The sequence below is a fragment of the Parasteatoda tepidariorum genome, chromosome 3 (genome assembly GCF_982258835.1).
Source record: "Parasteatoda tepidariorum strain Cologne lab strain chromosome 3, Ptep-v5.0, whole genome shotgun sequence".
NCBI lineage: Eukaryota > Metazoa > Arthropoda > Arachnida > Araneae > Theridiidae > Parasteatoda > Parasteatoda tepidariorum.
The window spans coordinates 62,020,342-62,044,304 of record NC_141757.1 but is presented as its reverse complement, the minus strand read 5'-3'; the positions used below and the strand labels follow the sequence as shown (position 1 = coordinate 62,044,304).

Sequence of the window (23,963 nt, the reverse complement as noted above, 5' to 3'; positions counted from 1 at the left end):
GCAGAAAAAATATATTTAAGCTTTTTTTTTTTTTTTTTGCTTTGGTTGAAAAAAGAAACATTTAACTTTGTAATTCCAAATACGCGATTTAAGTATTAAACGAAATGTTGGCTTTATGAAATGAAATATTCATTTTTTTTAATTGGCATAAAATTTTTACTTGTATACATTCACATCGTCTTTCAGAAATGATCTAATAATGTACATTTTTCTAATTCTATACACTGCCTGATTTCGTCCTAATATAAAAACTATTTATTACTCTGGAAAAGTTTTTATATATTTTTTTTATATTTGAGTTCTGTGCAAGTAATATAAAACACAAAAAGCAATATTTAATGAAGAATAAATATGCTTTTTAAAAGAATAAGTGCTTTACATGCTCATAGCTGGAATTTTCCAATCATGTAAGACAACAAAATTTTGAAATGCGTCGTTAATTGAAAATTTTTAAAAATAGCCATGATTGAATTACTTCGTTATTTCCAATGGAAAACTGCTTCCACAGTCAGTTAGTTAGTATAAGTAAAAGATTTAAAGAACAAGAATGAATGAATAATAATAAATTTTTAAAAAAATCCACTTCTTCGTCATTATTAAAAAACTGAGAAAAATTCTGTTAACTGTTTTTTTTTTTTTTTTTTTTTTTTTTTTGTATTAATATTACAAATTAAATTTATTTATCAGCTTTACGCACTTTTTACCAGCTTTCTTATTATTTTATCTTCGTAAAAGAAAAATTTAATACTATGCTGAAAGATATCCATCATGTACACTGTAAAAAGAAGTTTCTCAAAAGTTAAGCAAAAATGTGTCAAAATAGCTCCTAAGGAATTATCGTCGAATTTGAATTGTCGATTGTGAACTGTCACTACACTCATTATTGAGTATAATGACATACTTAAAATTGAGGAGTCTCCAAAAATGGCACATCATGAGAAAATGACACATCATCCTTACATGTAACGAAGTTCAAGCTTAATTAGTTTATAAAATAAAATAAAATATAGTCAGATAAAGATTTTATTTATTTATTCTTTTTTTTTTGCACTTATCTTATTTTAATTTTATTTCACGAATAAAGAATGTCTTCAGATCGGTAATCAACACTTTCCTACCTTGCCGCAATTTTTGTTAACCCTTTAACGCAGATGGAACACCGGTGTCCCTTTTGTGTATTGTATTTCTGACGCTGTAATTACAAAACAAATATATTTTGATATTTTTTAATTATTAAAATTTGCCTAATATTTACTAAAAAACTGTTAGATTATCAGAATGCAAAATATCAAATAAAAAAAGAATTGTACTAAAATATAAAATCCCAAAAAAAGTATGAAAAAAAAATTTTTTTTTTCATTCATATTCAAATATTTATCGATAACTGATTTTGTAAATTTAAAAAAAAATTCACGACGAATAACTGTTTCTTTTGTATCAAAATATATAAATTAGTGCAAATTTGAAAAATTTGTTTGGAAGTGAGCGGTGTTCAGAAGATTTTACTTTTAACACAGAAAAAAGATACCGGTGTTTCATTCTGTAACCATAAATTATTAAAATACTAAATATAATATTTTTCGCTTATTTTCACCTAAATAAATACAAAATAATGAAAAAGGTAAGAAAAGTATGTTTAAATAATTTCCGCATCAAAGGGTTAACAAATGAAGACGGATTCTTAGAGCTGTTTCATTTTTGAGCGTGCTCAATAGGGTATTCATATTCGACTATATTTATTTCCGGACTATTTTGACGCATTTTTGCTCTAGATCGAGAAAACCTTTTTTACACTGTATATATTACCTTATCAGTTACTTACGGGACATATCTCTAAATTTTAAATAGTAAAGGAGACCAGACCTATTCTCTTTCCAGAATATTGCGCACCTGAAATTTCTTAGCAAAGACTTTGACAATTATGTCATTTTGTTGCACCATAATGCCGATTTTTTTTTTAGCCTCCTGATCAGGTGAAAGCTCTTGCAATTCAAATGATGGAATTTTTTTATTTCTTCGCTAAATTTTGCATCGAAATTTCCATGTTCTCGACGAATATTTCTCCATTGCTTCATGTCATTATTTTTAGTGATTGAATGATATTTATTTTTAAGATTTGATCGAATACTGCATATTAGATTAAATTGAATGATATTTATTTTTAAGATCTGATCGAATACTGCATGTTAGAATAAATTGAATAATATTTATTTTTTAAGATTTGATCGAATATTGCATATTAGAATAAATTAAATAGTATTTATTTTTAAGATTTGATCGAGTATTGCATATTAGAATAAATTGAATGACATTTATTTTTAAGATTTGATCGAATACTGCATGTTAGAATAAATTGAATAATATTTATTTTTTAAGATTTGATCGAATATTGCATATTAGAATAAATTAAATAGTATTTATTTTTAAGATTTGATCGAGTATTGCATATTAGAATAAATTGAATGATATTTATTTTTAGGATTTAATCGAATACTGCATATTAGAATAAATTGAAAGATATTTATTTTTAAGATTTGATCGAATACTGCATATTAGAATAAATAATATTTATTTTTAAGATTTGATGGAATACTGCATATTAGAATAAATTTCATTTGCTATGATTCAAGTAAATTTCGATTGCAGAAAATTTAAGTACTCAAAATTTTCAAAATAGTAGGCTATTTAAAACATGATCTTTCATTTCATTGTTTTCTGATTGCATGCTAAAAATATATAATACATAGCAAGTTTATTGTAATGTTTTACGACGGAGAATCAAAATTTCGATGGATCGGATTTATTCCATTTTTCTGTCAAAAAGTAGGTGTTTGGTGTTGAATTATTTTCCGAGGACAAAATGGTTCTATTTTTATTCTCCACGCTTAGTGATTATCAAAAATAAACTATTTGATCAAAAGGCACCCACATTACGAACAAGATGCCGTTAAGCTTCCGTATTATTTTCAATAAATCAAAGGATCAAACAATGCAATCCGGTCCTTTCAGTTTTCTAACAAGGAGGCCCACATCTTGAATACAATCGAGATAAACATCGAAAGAGTTATGTACTGTTATTTTTTAATGCTGGGACTGACCACTTATCCATCTGGTCATCTTCGAGGATCGTTTGAGGTGACGCGACCTGGAACGAACGGCAGTGAGCGAGACGTTTTGCAAAGCAAAGAAGGACTTTCTGCTACAAGTGAACAGAGAAGAGTCCGCAAAAATAAGGGGAAGACATCGCCTTATTTAAATGATCGGAAATGAAAATTTAAAATATACGACTTTTTTTGAAATTTTATAAGTTAGAAAATATTTGAATAGAGAATATTGAAGTACGTTCACATTTTGTAGATTTAAATTCACATAGTTAAAAATGATAAAATATTTATGTCTTACGATTCAATATTTTTTAATCTATTATGCAATAAATGATAGGTAATTAAAAATTATTTATATCTTGTGAAGTATATCATTGTGTGCAAAAAGTTTTCAATTTGCTTCAAGGAAGAAAAAAAAACATTCTGGTAAAATTATCGCAGGGTATAGTAATGGCATTTCTGGTACAAAAAGCATAATTCTAGACAATGAAACCAAAATATAAGATACTTAAACCATTCAGTAGGTAATTTTTCAGTTGATATAGCAACGGTTGCCAGAAATTCTTGTTTTCAAAATTATTAAAGAACGTTTTAAAATTTATTAAGGAACGTTTTTGTGTCTGATTTCGTAACTTAAGTTAAAACTAACACTCATTAATTAGCACTGTGAGTTAAGATTGATTTTCAGTGCGTAAAAATCAGTTCGTTAAAATAAAAGTTAAGGATAATAGTTTTTTTTTTTTTTAGTATTATGTGCCTTTGCGTCATTTAGACATCGATATTGATTTAGACTTTAATGGTTATAAGCATTAAGAATTTCATAAGAAAACGTTAAGTCAAGTTGTAATTCTCTCAAATCTGTTATCGATCTTAAACACACTGAATTATCAATATTTTTTTTCACAATGAATCATTTATTTTATTAATCGTTACTTTACCATATTCAAACGAAACAGTCAAATAACCATAAATAAGATATTATTCAAATTGTTAACTGTGAGGAAAACCGTTTATTAACTGCTTTCGCCTAAAACGGTTAAACAACCAGAATTTTATCCCTCCAGCTAAGCCAATCTAATAAAGCCACTTAGTTCTTTGCAACTGCGTACATATTATAACCGAGAAGGCTAATGTGCCAGAACGGGGGTTCGATTCCTATTGCTGACACAACAATATTTATTCCATTTCCTTCAACACATGAAGAATTTCCAGTGTCCTGCACTCTCCTATGTACATTATTTAACGAAAATCCCAGCTCCTATATTCAGTTAAATTCTTTTTACGGTCTTGAAAGCATGCAAAAAACCGTACAGTTTTGTATTCATGGTTTTATAACCATACTAGTTGTAAATGGTTTTAAAACCGTAAAGGTAAAAAAAAATGTTGTTTTCCGTAAACTTTACGGTTAATTGGATGGACAGACTGCTGCTGGTTGCTTTACCAAAATTTTAGAATGAAAATTCTAACAGTAAACAGCAGTACTTTTAACAAATTGAAACTATGCATTCGAAATCCTTATACTAAACTTAATCGAAAAATTTCATTCAGTGTGTTCTTCGTGATGACTCTAAACCTAATTTATACATTTTTATTTCACATTGAAAAATAATTATTGGTAAATGGTCTTAAAACCGTGAAATAAATAACGAAATGTTCTTTACCGTAAACTTTACGGTTAATTGGATGGACAGACTGCTGCTAGTTGCTTTACCACAAATTTAGAATGAAAATTCTAACAGTAAACAGCATTACTTTTAACATATTGAAACTATGCATTCGAAATCCTTATACTAAACTTAATCGAAAAATTTCATTCAGTGTGTTCTTCGTGATGACTCTAAACCTAATTTATACATTTTTATTTCACATTGAAAAATAATTATTGGTAAATGGTCTTAAAACCGTGAAATAAATAACGAAATGTTCTTTACCGTAAACTTTACGGTTAATTGGATGGACAGACTGCTGCTGGTTGCTTTACCACAAATTTAGAATGAAAATTCTAACAGTAAACAGCATTACTTTTAACATATTGAAACTATGCATTCGAAATCCTTATACTAAACTTAATCGAAAAATTTCATTCAGTGTGTTCTTCGTGATGACTCTAAACCTAATTTATATATTTATATTTCACATTGAAGAATAATTATTGGTAAATGGTTTTAAAACCGTGAAATAAATAACGAAATGTTCTTTACCGTAAACTTTACTGTTAATTGGATGGACAGACTGCTACTGGTCATTTTACCACAATTTTAGAATGAAAATCCTAACAGTAAACAGTATTACTTTTAACAAATTGAAACTATGCATTCGAAATCGTTATACTAAACTTAATCGAAAAATTTTATTTAGTGTGTTCTTCGTGATTACTCTAAATTGATTTTCTCTTTTTTTTTATTCCACATTGGAAAAAGAATTATTGAAATTACAATATACGTTAAGAATCTTCGTGTTTTATTTTTTAGGACAAATATAAGTTTTTGATTGTACTTCGTGCTCTGAAATTACTCCTTCTCAGCAAATTGCGAGTTATTTGCTACTTCCTATAATATAAAACCTAATACTCAATAAATAAGAAAAAGAAAAAAAAGTAGAAATTTAATTTTTATTTAGAGCGAAAGAATCTTCCATTATCGAGAATAAGGAAAAGTTTATTCTTTCTGAAATGTTCGTTCCTCGTCATTAGGTTATCAGATGAACTTGTTTAAGATTTTCTTCTTCTTTAAAAAATTTAATTTTGGTATCATTTGTGGCCAATTTATTTATTAGAAGTCCATTTAACCTAGTTTAAAAACGAAAATGGGTTACATTTTTCTTATTTTACGTACTCTAGTTTAGCTGTGTTGTCGTTTTCTTCGTCAAATAAAAAGCACGATTACTTTTGACAAATTATAAGATACAGTATAATTAACAGTTTTTTTTATGAACGTTGAAATTCCTATTATGGAAAAACGTTTTAAGTGTTTTAATCAAATTAATTGTATAACCTTTACGTAAATATTTTTATTTATATTTTTTACACGCAACATACTTTAATTAATGTAAGAAATGTTTTTTTTAAAAGTTGTATAAACTTTATGGTGTATTGTAATAAATTTAAAACAAACATTTAGTTTAAATAAATGCAATAAAATTATAAATAATGTAGTTGATTAGCTGGAAAATATGTGTTAATTAAAATTCTGTTGTTGTTGAATTGGTGTCATATATAGTGTTAATATATAGTGAAATATAGCGTTATTTATAGATCTCAAACTTTAAAAAGGCGTTCAATTTTTTTAACTTCCGACATTAAGCAGTCAACTGAATTGGAAACTATTCTTCCGCTTGGATGTTAGGATTTTGATTTTTTTTCCATTTATTTTTGTTTAGTTTTTTTTTAAAACTAAAATATCATTTTTCTGCATAATGCCTTTATAAAATAAGTAAAGAATAAAACTCTTGTTTTGTTCGTAGTTTTCGTGAGGTAGTTTAATAATTTGCTTGATGTTCGTTGATTTTTTAAAATTCAATTTAGTTTTTAATTACACCGATGAAAACTCATTGTGCTGGTGTTATATATTAGTTTGATCAGAAACTATACAAAACAGTGATTTTTTTATTTAAAAATTAAAAGCAAGTAGACGCATAATATTAACTTATTTTTAAAAACGGTGATAGCAGTATAATTTCGTGAGACAAAATGAAAAAGAGTATAGAATAATTCAGGCTAAAACTACTGTGTTTTATACGGTTCGAACGATGCTAGAGTAAATATTCTATTTATTTGAGAAAAATAAATTAATATGAATATTAAATGAAAATTAAATGAATGATTTGGCTATCAAGTCTTGAGCGGGGCTCTTTGGTTTTCAAACCAGCGAAATGTTTTGCGACTAATTTTTTTTAACGTTTCATGCAAATCGCATGTATTATGGATAGAAAAAGAATTAGAATAGTTAACGTAGCAAGCTATTTTAAACTTTGTTTTTATTTATTAATTTATTGTATTTTTTAAAAAATAAAATAACTTTAATTGAAGTTTTTCCAAAAAGAAAATATTTTTTAACTATCGATTATTATTTTTTAAGGAAGCACAACTGTTGTGAATGGCCTTTTTTTCTTTGTCAGAAATAAACCGGAGCCCAAATGGTTCGAATCAGAACCGGTTAAGATAAAAACACACCAGTTTACTTTGTGTAAACACCGTAATATTTCTTATAGTTATCATAAAAACTAAAATGTTCTTATGATAAGCACTAGATATGTTTTTATGATAAATAAATCATAAAAACTAAATTCTTTTTTATGTTATAAACTATTCTAAACCCACCACTGTCTAAATTACCTATCATGACAAAAATAAAAAATATTTTTTTATTAATAATAAGAAAAATTGCCTTAAACCATTGTGATGAAAATCATTTTAAGCTAATAGTAACGAAAACTATTTAAAACCAACGCTAAAAACTAAATAGGTTTTTATGAAAAACACTAGATATGTTTTTATGCTAAACACATCATTAAAAACTAAAATGTTTCTCTTTATGATAAACACTATCTTAAACCCACCATGGTGTAAATTATCTCTAACCTATCATAAAAAAAACTATTTTTAATCAATAATGAGGAAAGCTACCTGAAACCATCATGATGAAAATTATCAAATTATCTTAAGCTAATAGTGACGGAAGCTATTTAAAAATTATCTTAAACCAAATCATGGTAAAAACTATTTTAAACCCATCATGATGTAAATTGTCTTCAGCCTATCATTAAAAAACGATCTTTAATCAATCATGATCAAAACTATCTTAAACCAGGCGTGATGAAAACTATCCTAAAACCTCCATGATATAAATCATGATCAAAACTATCTTAAGCCAGTCATGATGAAAACTATTTTAAAACCACCATGATATAAATTATTTTAAACCTATTATGATGAAAACTGTCTTTAATCAATCATCCAATTATGATGAAAATTATCTTAAGCTAATTGTGGCAAAAATTATCCAACACCACCCTCGACAAAAATTATCTTAAATCAATAAAGATGAAAACTATTTTAAACTCCCCATGGTGTAAATTATTTTAATCGTATCATGATAAAAGCGTTCTTTAATCGAACAGGATGAAAACAATTTTTAATCAATAAGGATGATAACTACCTAAAATCAATCAATCATTTTATTAAACTAATCGGAAAAAAAACTTTCTAAACCACTCATGGGGAAAACTTTTTTAAACCGATCATGATGAAAACTATCTTAAACCCATCATGATATCAATTATCTTAGGCCTATCGAGACGAAAACTATCTTTAATAATCATTAAGGCCCGGATTTTGATGACATTTACATTTTTTGCATTTTTGGACCTTTTTTTGTCTTTTAGAGCATTTTTTTAGATTTATAGGGCATTTTTCTTTAAATTTTGGGGCGTATTTTGCATTTTAATGCATTTTTTAAAGTTTTTTGTTAATTTTTTCCAATTTTTATTATTTTTTTATCAATTTTCATTATTACACTTGTTTCCAAACAATGAAGAAAATCTACAGAATATTAACAGGTGAAGCAAAATCTTTTCAAATTGAAGAAGAATTGTCAGTAAGTGAGACCGTCTTTTTCAAGTACGCACCTATAACATCAGTAGACGTTGAAAGAAGCTTCTGCAGGAATGAAAATTTACTTTCAGACAAGAGACGCTCGTTTACATTTTAAATTATCAGAAAACATTTAATAATCCAATGTAATTCTGATATTTAGTAATATTATGAGATGTAAGTTGTTATATCCATTAAAGCTTCTATACAAAATAAAAATATTTTGGGGTCAATATATTTTCCTTTTTTTGTTATTTTAGGATATAAAACAAATTTTTCAAACTTAATGAACGTAGAACAAGTATTGCATTGCTTTATATTTTTTAAACGACTCATAATAATTTTAAAGAGCAAAACATTTTTTTAAATCAATATTTTTACTTTATTTAAGGTATTTTTTGTGCAATTTTTGGATTTTTAAGGGCATTTTTTGCCCTTGTTAAGGGCATTTTTTGCACTTTTTAAGGGCATTAGTTGAGATTTTTTAGGTCATCAAAATCCGGGCTCTAAAAATCATCATCTACTTTAAACTAATCATGAAGAAAATTATCTTAACCTTATCGGGATATAAACTATCTAAAACCAATCACGATAGCAAAAACTATCTTAAGCAAATCATCATGAAAAAGATACCTTAAATCAGTGGTCGGCAAAGTGCGGCTCCAGAGCCGCATGTGGCTCTTTGGCTCTTTAAGTGCGGCTCTGGCACAAATATCCACGGAAAGCGCAATAATATTTTAAACTTAAAAAAAACTTGGTAGGAAAACAGCAGAGCAACTTTAGCATTTGTCAAAAATTCTCTTAATGCTACGATAACCGAGTTGAAATTTTCTCTTTTTGAAATTGGCATTGGTAGCTTTAAATACAATTGCTGTATTTAAAAAACAAGGAGATATGGCGCTCTAAATTCGAACGTCTTTGTGTTGAATTGGAAATATTGGAGAAGAAAAAATTTGATCTTTGTTCACAACACAATTGGTCTGCTTTGAATGATCTGGAGAAGGAAGACATGATCATTTTCAATGCTTGGAATAATATTCCTGACTCTCAGTTGAAAAAGCGAGCTTTTGCTGTTCTTTCCCTTTTCGGTTCTACATATATATGAGAACAATCTTCTTCAAGCATGAACATTATCAAGAGTAAACTGAGAAGTCGTCTTATTGATAAGAACTTGGAATCACGCCTAAAATTTAAAAAAAAAAAAAAAAAAAAACATACAAATCTGACTTACTCAAACTTTCCAAGGAGATGCAAGCACATTGTTCGCATTAATAAATATTTATTAAGTATGAAATTTAGTTTTATTTAGTGTACTACTTATTTAGTGTAATAAAAGTTTACTAAACAAGCAGATTTGGCTCCCAATTTTTTTTAAAATTGTCGTAATGCTCATATTTGGCTCTTTGGCTAATAAGTTTGCTGACCACTGCCTTAAATCAACGATGATGAAAAATATTAGACCAATCATGATGAAAAAAATTACCTTAAATCAATCATGAATTAATCTATCTATCTTAAGCGGATCATGATAAAAAAAATTATTTTGACAAATTTGAAACCATCGTAAGCCAGTCTTGATAAAATAAAATTATCTTAAACCTACCATGATGTTATGCTTATCATAATAAAAACTATCTTAAACCTAAAAATCTACTAACATTCTGCGAACATCTCAAATAAGTCCAATAGCGTAAATAAAATTTCTTATTTCATTTATTTTAATTTTATTTATTTATATTTTATTTATTTTTATTTTACTTAATTTTTTTTATTTATTTTTTTTTTTTATTATTTTTTATTTATTTTTTTTTTTATTTTATTTTTTTTTATTTACTATTATTTACTTTTATTTTATTTATTTTTATTTTATTTACTTTTATTTTATTCATTTTTATTTTATTTATTTTTATTTTATTTATTTATTTTTTATTTATTTATTATTATTTACTTTTATTTTATTTATTTTTATTTTATTTATTTTTATTTTATTTATTTTATTTTATCTATTTTTATTTTATTTATTTTTATTTTATTTACTTTTATTTTATTTATTTTTATTTTATTTATTTGTATTTTGTTTATTTTTATTTTATTTACTATTATTTATTTTTATTTTATTTATTTTTATTTTATTTATTTATTTTATTATTATTATTTTCTAGCCTGTAAAATTGATTCATTTATGGTTAGATTTTAAATTAACAAATAAGATATTTTTCTCTAAAATCAGCTAGTTTTTTTTTTAAATTTAAAATTCGATAAACATAAAACTTAACGCGAAACCGCATCTTCATCTTCTGTTCAGCATCATCAGATGTAAGAAGAACTCTTTCGTTCATCAACCAACGGATATTGATTAGAAATGTCGTTCACCTCGTAATTCACTTTCGATGGAACAGGTCACTTGTAATGGTTGTTTGCCCATAAAACTCAAACCTTTAATGTGAGAATGGTTCCTTACTCTCTTTATGATCGAGCTTGTTTTTTTTTCCCATGCCTTTCAATTTAATCCATTAAAAAACACTCATTTATAGAGCTGCATTCACACAAAATGAGTTTTGAATTTCTCTTTCCGTTTTGGAAATACGTTTTTTTTTCAAATGGGTACCTCATTTCTAATTTTCGATTATTTTTTTTTATATAGAGAGAGTTTTTCTTGTATTGAGAAAATAATGAATTTTTTTGCTAAAGTTTATTTTTTAATAAAAAAAAAGTCAATAATATTTCGGAATAAACTCCAAATTAAAAAATATATATAGTTTTAAATGTATGGTCTACTTTAAGCTTGAGCAGTCATTTTGATTTCCTAGATAGAAACTCTTTCCATTAAAAAATGAGTCAGAAGCCAATATCGAAATGTTACATAATTAAAAATTGTGCAGAATGTTGCACCAATATATTAGGAAATTTGCTGTTCACAAATTTGTTTCATAAAAAAGTCAAACGCTTTTTTTAATTAGTTTCAAATGTAAAAAAAAAAACATTTTAATTTAACTATCTACTTTAAATTTGATTGGTTATTTATAAAATGGAACTCATCCTATAAAATAATGACTCTGAAATCAATTATCAAATTTTTAAAAAAAAATTTGCACAATTAAAAGTTGTGCTATATGTTGCAACAAGATGTTGTTGAAATGTGCTGCAACTGCAACCATAGTAAGGTGCAAGAGTTGAACCTCATCGCTGCGCAAGTTAATCCGTCGTAAACATTATTTTTCAATATTATGGGTCGACTTGAACGGAAATGTGGTTCGACTTAATACACTATTGCGTTGATTTCTGATCAGAAATATTGTTTTGTACCGTGAGTGTTGAGCCGTATGATGTGCTACAATATGTCTCACTTAAATAAAGGCAACTTGATGTTGTCTCATAACTAGACGCAAAGAAAGCAATGATAACCAAACTTATATAAAGAAAGTCTGTATCTAAACACATATTTACAAAGAGTAACTTAATTGGAAAGAAATAAAACATCGAATAATAAAAGGAGAAAACAAAAGGTGTCCAATCGAAATGAAGCCATTTCTGATTATAACCGAAATATCCGTCATATATAACCGAATATCCGTCATATATCCGAAATATCCGTCAACGCATGCAACTTCTTCCTTGGCCTGCTTATTCGCCGGATATGTCGCCTATTGAGCATGTGTGGGATATGGTTGGTCGGCGTCTCACTCGTGATCCGCGTCCTGCAGTTTCCAAAGACGAACTTTGGTTGCGCATACAAGCGATATGGAATTCTCTTCCTCAAGCAGATATTCAACATCTGTTTGACTCCATGCCACGTCGTATAGCAGCACTTATTGCAGCGCGTGGTGGCTGCACCAAATACTGATTTCGGACGCTTAATTTGTTTCTTTTGTTTTGAAAATTTCATCATTTATTTGTATCAGTACAAGTCGTTTCTGCATTAAATTTCATTTGATTCTGATGATTCTTTCATGGTGTTGCATTTTCTACAAACAGCAGTTTAAAAAAATACGTTAAATAAATATTTTGCATCAACGGGTTAACACTAGAAAAATGGCATGGGCCATTTTTGTCACTCTACGGTTTTATTACTCAATGTTATTAGAAAAGTAACAAACTTAAAATATTGAATATGTCTGACTTTTTATAATTTGATCCCATTTAAGTGCCTATTTAATTATTCATGCGTCAGCCCTATGGGAATATATATATAGAACCTTTTACCTAGAACGATGGAACAGGCCAGAGTAGCCCCCGAACGTATTTTGGTAGGTACTCCATAATCCCAGAGATAAAGATACTCTTTAGAGTTCAAGATATCTTTTAGGTATAAAGTACAAATTTCAATTAAGAAAAAAGAGTATTTTAACATATTTTCAATTATTATTCATAAAGAAAAGGAAACTCAATTATCTACGAAACTCATGTATAAGTATAATTGAAAAGTCAGAGTTCAGTTTAATCAAATCGATTGAAATACCATGAATTTTGATTATCGGATCTCTAATATATTTCTTATTAAATTAATTATGATTATATTTTAAGATTTTGGGTGCCTAATTGGTTTACGCACAAACAATCTGGGAAAGGCCACACCAGCCCCTTCAGACTTCTAGATCAGAGGTGTCCAACTTACATGAGACCGGGGGCCGCAATTAAAACACCAGTCAAATGGCGGGCCGCAACTTCATCAAAATTTTATATCGGACTCTTTTATGTTTGAAGGAACATTAAATATTACTGTCAGATTTTTATCAAGTTGTACAAAACAAACGTATTGAATTACAAATTAAAATAAGAAGTAGATTTTCAAGCAACTCACGGGATTTATTTTGTATTTGAATAAATATTTTTTTGGATGCAAAACCTGAGAAATAAATTTTTTTGCACCGTTTGTAGGTTAAATTTCACAGAAACGAATAAATTAGGTTTTTTTAAACAAAAGAAAAGTATTTTAAACCCATATAGATTTTTTATGGAAATTGTCCTCAAAAAATGACAACTAATATATTTTAGTTCGCGGGTCACAAAAAAAGATTTCGCGGGCTGGATGCGGCCCTAAGGCCGCCATTTGATTACCACTGTTCTAGCTATACAGCAATGTTCGGTATTTGTAGTGTTAACCTCGATTTAAATGAATCATATAGTTCATATGAAACATATGGTTTTGTTCCATTATTCAGTGTTTCCCAAAGTGTGGTACGCGTACCCCCAGGGGTACGGGAACAGTTTAGCGGGGGTACTCGTTATTATGCGAAATATCTTGCAACAAACGAAATTTTCAAAAAATGTTATTTAAAAACAATTCTAGCCACGAAAATTTAAGATTGCGTATTTTTCTATTGACTATTTTTTTTTGCAGTTAACAGTTAATAATGATTGGTGTCAACAGCCAGTTGTGATTTTTAACTTTAGTGCAATTTTTTTATAGTAAAAAATACATTCATTTTTTTATGAGTGGTACACAGCGCTACAAAAAATTTAGAAAGGGTACACAAAAGTCATAAGTTTGGGAAACACTGCATTATTGGAACAGAACCATATGTTTCAAACTAGCATGTAGTGCTTTTATTTTAAAACTCGAGATAAAATAATCGAATCGAACATAAGCATTGGTAGGCTTTTTGTATCGAAAAATTTATAGAAGCCAATGACGTCTCTTCCTTTGATGTATGTTTTTTACGAACCATTTTATTGTTTTCGAATTGAGATTCATGAAGAAGAAGCTCTTTGCTTTCTGTTGCATCGATAAATTCTTGGAAGATAACTCTTATGAATAATATTAATAGCATATGTTTAGTGATGTCATGCATTGTGTTGTCTGGGGCAATGCTTTTCAAAAGAATCTTTAATAGCGGAAGAACTTCAGTCAGTCAATTTATTTTTCATTCATTTTGTCTCATCAAAGTTTATTTAAGTCAATTGGAGAAGCTAATGAGCTTTCTCTCTCACTATTCGCATGACATATTATTTTATTTTTTTAAAGCTATTAATAAGGACATTTTTATTTTGTTCATTGCATTTTGAATTGAGTGGAAGAGAAAATGTTATGTAGTAGAGTCAATTTTAAAACCCTTCTAAAAATGGCAGGTTTTTTTTTTTTTAAATTAAAAATGATTGCAAAAGTTCGTGTCCCGTTTGAAATCAAATTACTTACAACAAATTTTCGTAAAATTGAGTATTTATTCACCATTATTTTCTATATCTATATCGTTGTATTTACACATTTTTGAAGCTTTTTTCGTATAGAACTTAGGCACTAAACACTACATTTACTATCATTTGTAATACTATTTTTACCTCAATACTATATTACCATCATTTATTGTCACTGTCTCTCAATGTTTCTCACATTTTTAAGTCCTTTCTGAACTTGACTACTATTATATTTATCATAATTTTTCTTCACTATATTTACCTCCATGCTATATTTGCCATCATTTCCTATAACTGTCTCTCAATGTTTTAAAAATTTTTAAGTCTTTATTGTATAGAACTTGCGTACGATTTACAAAATTTTACAAAATTAACTATCATTTTTCATTATTGTCTCGCAATGCTTTAGCTATTGAGGTCGTTTTTGTTCAGAATTCGTTTATTTCTTCTTCAATGAAAATCATATGAACCTCTCTCTACAATCTAGGAAAATTTGAATAACAAGGTCTGGTGAATATGGATAGTTTCTTAAGTTTTTGCATCGTCCCTTGAGTGACAAGTTGTTAGAAAAATATATATCTTTTTCAATGACTTAACAGCTATGGCTGTGTCGTAGCACTGAGCTGTCATTGAGAAAGACTGGGATTCAATCCTAACCTCAGGGGCGGATTGAAGTCTTCCCAGCTCCAGTTGTCTGGGAAGTAAATGCGTTGCTGACCACATCTCCACAATCATGTCATGAAAAGGTTAGAATCTATTTCAATTTGTAAGCTTCTTCTGGCTTGTACTGACTACAATGCTGATGTAAAATATATCCAGTGGTAGATGGAACGTGGGGGTAGATTCCCCTTGTGACTTTCTCGTGATTCTTTACAATCCAGAATTCGTTAACGATTCGTTCGATCTTTGGAGATTTTCCTCTCAGCTATGTTTGGTAGCAATTATAAAGCAAGCTTTTATTTAATTTAAAATTTGTTATCAGAACTAAAAAAATAAAAAATAAATCAAGTTTTTTTTTATTTTATTATTATTATTATTTATTTATTTTTAGAAATACCATTCTGTTAAAGAACAGAATGAAAGAGAAACACAGAGAGACAGAAGAAAATTACAAATAAGTTACTTCGGCAAAAAAAAGGAGATTTAAGCAATAGGTTAGAGGAAACAAGATTGAAAACTATCAAAAAAATTCACCAATCTTAATTATTATGTTCGATTATCGGACTCAAGCTTGTTTCTCTGCCCCTATTGGTTAACTCCATTTTTTTTTGTTTCACTACTTCATTCTTCATTCAACTCAAACTATCGTATGTTTTCTTTATGGTAATGTTTGTGCTCTTTCGAAGTTGTATATACACATTTAATGCAAAATTACGTTTTTCTCGATTCCCATCAGTTTCATTCAATTGTGCAAAAACGGTCATAAAAGCAATCGGCTAATCAAAAGGCTAGACAACTTTCCTCCAGAATAAAAGGAAAGGCGCTCTCTTGATACATTACGAACTAATGAGTTTAATATATTAAAACGACATTGATGAAATTCATGATACAAACCTATTCATATCATTAATGATAATAATCTTCACATGGCAGAGACAATAGGAGCTTCCTCTTAATCCATCTCGAATCGATAGTTGCGGAAGATGTAGAACTATACATCCGTCGTTATTATTTCGGAATATCTATCTTATAAGTTTATTTGTGTCTGTATAATATCCTGAGGTAATCATTCATACATGTTCAAACTTGAATTTAATTAATAGGGTAATTTAACCTGTAATTAATAGGGTAATAATAGTAACCTGTGAATTAATAGGGTAATTTAACCTTTAATTAAATTACCCTAGTGGTAAAGCGAAATGATCAGACAAATAACAATGGCAAATTATCAGCCAAATAACTTGCCAATTTTTTTACAAAATTTTTAGTCGCTAATTTCAAGATTGCAATTCCCGGTTTCTAAAAACAATGCTTTTAGAAACCGGGAAATATTCTCAAAGCGTTTGTACACATTTTAGAGAATATCTGTAATCTTGTAACATGTCCGAAATTAACGGTGCTTGTACAATATAAGATTGAAACAAAATTAGCAGTGCTTGTACAATATATGATTGAAACAAAATTAACGGTGCTTGTACAATATATGATTGAAACAAAATTAACAGTGCTTGTACAATATAAGATTGAAACAAAATTTCGAGTTGAGTTGTAATTGTTGCGAAAGTAAAAGTCAGTAATGATCGAAGATTTTTCCCTAGCACTAATTTTTTGTATGAAGATAAAATTATGACTATAAATAAAAATATAATTTATCATTCCCGCTTAGACCCAAAAAGTAATACTGGCGACAAACGGGGGGGGGGGATACTAAACACTTAAATAGGAAATAAATCTATGGAAATGTTAATTAAACATTTTTAAAAAGTAAAGAATTCTTCTTTTTGAGAATTGAATTGGTAGGAAGCCTTGTAAAGCTTGCAGATTGCAGAGAAATATAAATCCATTAATTAATTTCGAAAATCAATTAAATCAACTACAGCAAAGGCATTTCTTAGTATGGCAAATAAAAGTAATCGATAAAATATTTAACTAAATGTGTCTTTAACATTTTACACTAAAAACAAAATATTCATAAATAAATCGCTAACCCCGTTTTCTTAATAATATTTCTGTAACAAAGTGTTTTTATATCAATTTTTAGAGAAAACAAAGCACCTAATTTTTATTTGCTTTCATTAATATTATTTAAATTATGTATATAAAAATATATTAAGATACATTAAATGATCTAATTTTCATAAATTGTAATCGATTCAAGTCTAAACTAATTACAATAAAGTATTAATAAAATCTAAATAATAGTGCTAAAATCAAAGTAAAAGTTCAGCATATTTCATATTAAACCATTACTGCTAACAAAACTCTTAAACGATGTAGTCAATCAAAATCTCAGAATTTCTAAAATTCTTACGTAAATTACATTTCAAACGGGCAATTGTCAAATTCTTTTATTTGATAAATTAGGAGAATGCATAATGATTTTCCTTGAGGAAATTCTTTAACCGGAGCATAACAATAACCATTAAGATCTTCCCGTTGTGTCCGTGCAGTGCAACTTTCGCTCGTCCAATTTACTTGCACGCCATGGCTCCAAAATGCATTTTGTTCTCTCAAAATTAACTCTTAATTTCATTTTTAAGAGACTGCTCCACACGCTGGAGTTGATCTTGAGATATCATATGAACAATGGAGAATGTGGGAGCAGCCGTTTCCGTGTTGGCTGGGAAGATGGCGCTAAATAACATGCCTAATGTGATGAAGAGCATCTGTCAGCGGATGTGGGGAGTATATTTTAACATAAGCTGTATCTTCTTCCGGATATTTGGCGGAAGTTGGCGGAGTAGACGACGGAGAATATTCCAATCGCAAACCGCATTCCATCTGTTACTTCATCTTTTTTCTTTTTTTTTAATAAGAAATAGATATAATTTAATTTTAAAATTTTGAAAAACATAGATGTAGGGCTATAATTTGCAATCCAAAATATGTTTTTATGTGGGTTTTTTTCTAAATAAAAGTTTAACATTTTAAAATGAGAAAACGAATTTTAAAAAACTTTTTTTTTTCATCGAATCGTTTTTCTTGAAACTTTTTTCTAGATTACAAGTTCTATTTGTGATTAAAATAAGTTCATAAAACAATATACATGAATATTATGTACAGAAAAAATATTTGTAAACCAAACTATATTTTTGTGGGTATTATTTTTATTCCGAATTGAAAATTGAAAATGAGAAAACGATTTGAGAATTTTCTTAATAAATCGTTTTCACGAAGAACTGAGAGAATCTCAAAATTAAAAATTAGAAAACGATTCCAAAACTCTTCTTGTCGGAAAAACGTTATTTCTTACATAGTTAAAGTCATTTTTTTAAAAACTAAAATAATGTAACTGTTATAAATAGAAAGTCTCAAAGTTTTGATGACGAATAATTAACACAGCAGTTCTGTGCAACAAGAATGTATTGCAAAACGTGAATGCGTCACTCTTGTTTTGCCTGATTTGTAATGTATTGTAAATTATCGCCATTTTTAACATGTTTTTGTTGATAAAAATAGTTCCTATCTACCTTATTCGACTTCTCTATTACAGCTAAACTTTCAATTACAAAATAAATATATATAAAAAAATCTGTAAAATAGAAAACTATTTGCTTCCATATACTTGAAGTGTATTGCGTGTTAGAATAAAAGAAATATTTTGGAATAATAGATATCAATTTTAAGCTAAAATTGTCATAATTGTATTCAACACTTTCAGCTGACTTACGTAGTTTTTATTTTCTTACGAATTGAAGTATTATTTCTTGCTTTCAACAGAAAAAATACATCAGACTCACTCACCTATGCGCAACATACATAGATTTTTCTAATAAATGTTAATTCAAGAGATGAATGGATAAATATGCTACAGATTGCTATATAGGATAAATATGTTATACATCTTTCGGTTGATTCACTTTAATTCACTAACTTTTCTTGTTCTTCGACGGTAGAATTAAATAAATTTTCTATACTTACAATCAACTATTTACAAATTATATTTCTTTGTAGGCTTACAATTACAAATTGCTTTTGTAGGCTTACAATTGCAATTACAAATTTTATACTAAATAGTGATAAAAAGTATTTGATAAATAGCGGTAAAATTATTTGATTAATAGTGATAAAACTATTATCTTACCGTAGAAAGTGATAAAACCATTTGATTAAAAATTATAAAATTGTTGTGTTAGCGTAGTTAGAGATAAAATTATATGATAAATAGTGATGAAGCTATTACAATACCATAGCTTAGTTATTGAATTATTTGATAATTCATAAAATCACTAGAGAAAACTACAATATTATCGTAATTAGTACTAAAATTATTTTTTAACAGTAATAAAATTATTATATTGCCGTAGTTAGTGATAAAGTTATTTGATTAATAGTGCTAAAATTGTTATTTTATCATACTTCGTGATAAAAGTATGATTTTACCACTTTTTGTGATAAATTATCCAATAAATAAAGATAAAATTATAATACTATCAATGTTAGTGATAAAATTACCTTGGAAGCAGCGTTAAAATTATTTTGCATCCGTAGTTAGTGATAAAATTATTTGGGACACACTATTATGATAAAACTATTGCCGTAATGAGTGATAAAAATAATTTGATAAGCAGTGATAAAATTATTTTTTAAGAATATTATCACTTTATGAAAAGCCAATAGCCCTAAAATGTTAATGCTTGTTTACGAATTTGAAATTTAACTAATTTCTCCTTAAACCTGTTACCGAAATCAAAAAATATAGTTTTTTAAACAATACAAAAAATACACCCATCCATCAAACCATAAACAACAATAAAATTACGAAGATGAATTTTTTCTTTTCTTTAACTGCTTCAAATAAATCTAAAAATAAAACGAAAAGAAGAAAGGGAAAAAAAAACAGCCAAGACTTAAGAGAATTGGCGAGCAATACAAACACCCATTGCTTCTTTTCCTCCTGAGATCGGAGAAAAAAGATGAAGTAACCTCTTTTTTTTTCTTCTCCTCCGTTATGCAGTTTTAATTTACTCTTCGCGGACTGCCTCATCTCAATGTTGGTTCATTCATGCTCCAACGATGATCTTGTTTCAAGAACGTCACCTCAGTGTGCCTCCTACATTGCAAGATGCTTGACATCCACAATCATGTTGACTCCTTCATGATTCAGTGTATCGCCTCCTGCTTCCTGTGATTTTTATATTTTCTCAGCTATCATTCATTTTTAACGATGTTTGTGTATCCTCATTTTGGAACTGTGATTGGACGTCAATTCTAGTGTGAGTTTCGTTTACGAAACAGTTTTTTTAATGGTACATGTAGCTGTGGAACAGAATGTGAAACATGAATTGACAGTCTCTTATTATCATACAGATTACCAGGATTTTCAAGTGTGTGGTGATGCCGGATGCGTTTAGAAATGTTGTGTTTTATAGAAACTTTAAAGTCTAAACTCGTTTAGAACTTTATTTTTTAGAAAATTGAATTAATTTTACAAATGTTTATGTGATAAATTCTCGAAAACACTATCTATGACAGACTCAAGTGTATGGGTGAAGTGATAAATAACAAAGTGATAAGTACTTTTATAAGCGCTATTTCTTAAAAGTTTCTAATTTATTGGAGATTTCTTTGAATGAAATTGAAGTGATAAATACTCTTACAAGCACTATTTGTTTAAAGTTTCTAATTTATTGAAACTTTCTTTGAATGAAATTGAAGTGATAAATACTCTTATAAGCACTATTGCTTAAAGTTTTAATTTATTGGAGATTTCTTTGAATGAAATTGAAGTAATAAATACTCTTATAAGCACTATTGCTTAAAGCTCTAATTTATTAGAGATTTCTTTGAATGGAATTCAAGTGATAAATACTTTTACAAGTTTCTAATTTATTGGATATTTCTTTCGATGAAATTGAAGGAATGAGTGACAAGTTTAAGTGATAAATACTCGTAAAGACTCTAATTGTTTAAAGGTTTCTCTATTAGAGCTTTCTTCGAATGAAATAGAAATGATAATGACAAATTGAAGTGACGAATATTTTTACAAGCATGGTTTCTTAATAGTTTTCTGCTTTCTTTAAGTCAAGTTTTCGTTTAGGTGCTAATTACTTTGATAAGTACAGTTGTTTAAAGGTGTTCATATATTAGAGTTTTCTCTAAATGAAATTGAAAGGATAAGGGAGTGTCTGATAGTATTTTGAGAATTCGATTTGCTTAGAAAAATGTGAGACAACCAGACATAATAAGTTTTAAAAATTTAAGTCAAAATCTGTCTAATTAATCTTTACCAATACTTTAACATCTTAAATTCTATTCGAATACGAAGCCTGTTCGTTATTTTGAATTTGGGAGTTTTCCTCAATTTAATGTAAGCTTAATTTATAAATTGGCATTTCTTGTAAATAATTTTCGTATTTGAGTCTCTTTTAGTTGTTGCTTTTCTTTCACTCTTTAAAAGCTTAAAATTCTCTCATTACTTGGTTGTAATAATCACCAAGCAATCTTTGAGAAATACTTTTCTTTTTCGTAGAGCTTTAGTATTGCAGATTTCATTTCTACTTTGCTTTAAGCTCTATCTGGAAACTATTTTATCTGCTTTGAATATCTATCAAAGTTTGAGATTTAAAATATAATTTCATTTACCATTTATGAATCATCACGTGAAAACGAGATTTGAGTTAATTTAAATTTCATAAATAACATATTTTTCGTTTTTAGTTTATGCATTCGTATATAATTATAGTAATTAATTGCTGAATACAAAAAAAACGACCTAATATTTCATTTGCATATTTGGAAATAATTATATGGACAAAATAAGATATTTTTTGAAACGTGATAAAAATCTCATAAGTAAAGTCGACAAAACCAGAAGACTATTTGTGTGAAATACAAAGGGATATATGTAATAGACTTGTTGAATTTTAATGAAGTATTCAAAGTCCAATACCATGTCTCTTCCAAGGTCCTTCACAAAAATGTTGTGTAGTAGTGGACGAGCTCATGAAAGCCAAGGTGAGTACTAGTTTTAATAGTTTTTATTGTCATTTGATTTCATTAAATTCTGAAGGTAAACATATTGCATAATTTAGTTTAGTTATTTTTAAGTGAAATATTTAAAAATCAAGGTTTTAAATTTTAACATTTTTTATTATGTATTTGGCACTTTCACATCATAGAGACCTCCTAAAATTACGCCCAATTTAACGCTAAACATTGCTTATATTACAAGCCATAATTTTCGTATTTGTATCGGTTTGGGCTGTGTGATTCTCCTTTTTGTCCTTTGTGTGGACAACATCAAATGCTACTCATCTTAACTCGTGTTCTGCACTTGTGTTTTAAAATTGTAATGTTCAGAGATATTGGAAGGCCAGAAAACTAATGGCGTCATAGCCAATCTTCTGGGCATTTGTAATAAATAATTTTTGAATTAGGTTTCCTAACTTAAGAAATAAAGAGAAAATTAATCATAAATGCATTAATAATTGCTTAATTTGTTAATTAATTATTTTTTATTAATTAAGTGCTTTGTAGTGCCAGTTACATTATTTCGATTTTCTAAATAACTATATCTTAATAGTAGTCGAAGGAATACAATATTTTTTTAACAGTATAAATTAGAATAAGGGACTTTTAGGTAAAATGTAGATTATTATTTTTTTGGTTGCTATTGTTTTATTTTTTGAACACAAAACAAAATGAACCTTCACAAAAAAAAATAATAAAAGTTTAAAAAAAATAATTGAATTTCTTCACACCTAACTTACCTAAAAATGCTTATTATTATAATAATAATGTTATATGCTATAAATAATATTAATAATATATATAATTATCATAATAATATTATATAATTAGAATAATAATATATGAGCAAATTAAGAGCACATAGTAATTATAACGAAACCTTAATATTTAATTCTAGGATTCACCGCCAAGCCTTAACAAGGGCTTTTAAAACGCAGAGCAACTATCTGTTATTAATCATTATTATTTTAGTACTTTCTGTATGTTAATAAAAGTAATACGGATGAATGAAATAATATAAAATAGAATAAAAATGCTATTGAAAATAAAATGAGGTAATCAAAATCGGAAAGTAAAAAATAAATTTAGTTGAAAATATGATATGAGCATATATTTCGTTTTTTTTTATTACTTTTAGAGTGTACTGTATAAGTTAGGAAAAAAATATTATAAAAATAACTTCAGTTTTATTATTTTTGTATTATTATTACATTTATGATGAAATATTTTAAAACAAAGGTATTAAATTTCCATTGTGTTTAAAAAAAAATGTAATGTTATATATGAGGAAAAGTAAAAGTGTTAAAAAGAAATCTTTTTTAACAAAAAAAAACATATTTTATTCTCTAGAAGCTAAAGGAAATGGGAAAAAAATCATTTCCATCTGTTTTGATTCTGACAAAATATTATATTAAACAAGATTTGAAATTTTAATTTACTTTATTTTATTAGTGTTTTTAGAATAAACAGTAAACAGTTTAGAATAAACAGTGTTTTTAGAG

At 27.5% G+C, this 23,963-nt stretch overlaps 1 protein-coding gene across 5 annotated transcripts in view; it reads left to right on the top strand.

Annotated features, from left to right (window-relative positions):
* Positions 1-23,963, top strand: part of raskol (Ras GTPase-activating protein raskol) — a 319,700-nt gene that overhangs the window by 149,922 nt on the left and 145,815 nt on the right. The window contains exon 1 of one of the 5 annotated variants that reach the window (XM_087159441.1): positions 20,438-22,446. The exons of the other annotated variants lie outside the window; for them this stretch is intronic. Within the exon in view, the coding sequence (XP_087015567.1) occupies positions 22,359-22,446 (88 nt within the window). The 5' untranslated portion in view covers positions 20,438-22,358. Of the gene's footprint in view, positions 1-20,437; positions 22,447-23,963 lie in introns of those variants that run through there. 5 annotated transcript variants of the gene reach the window in all.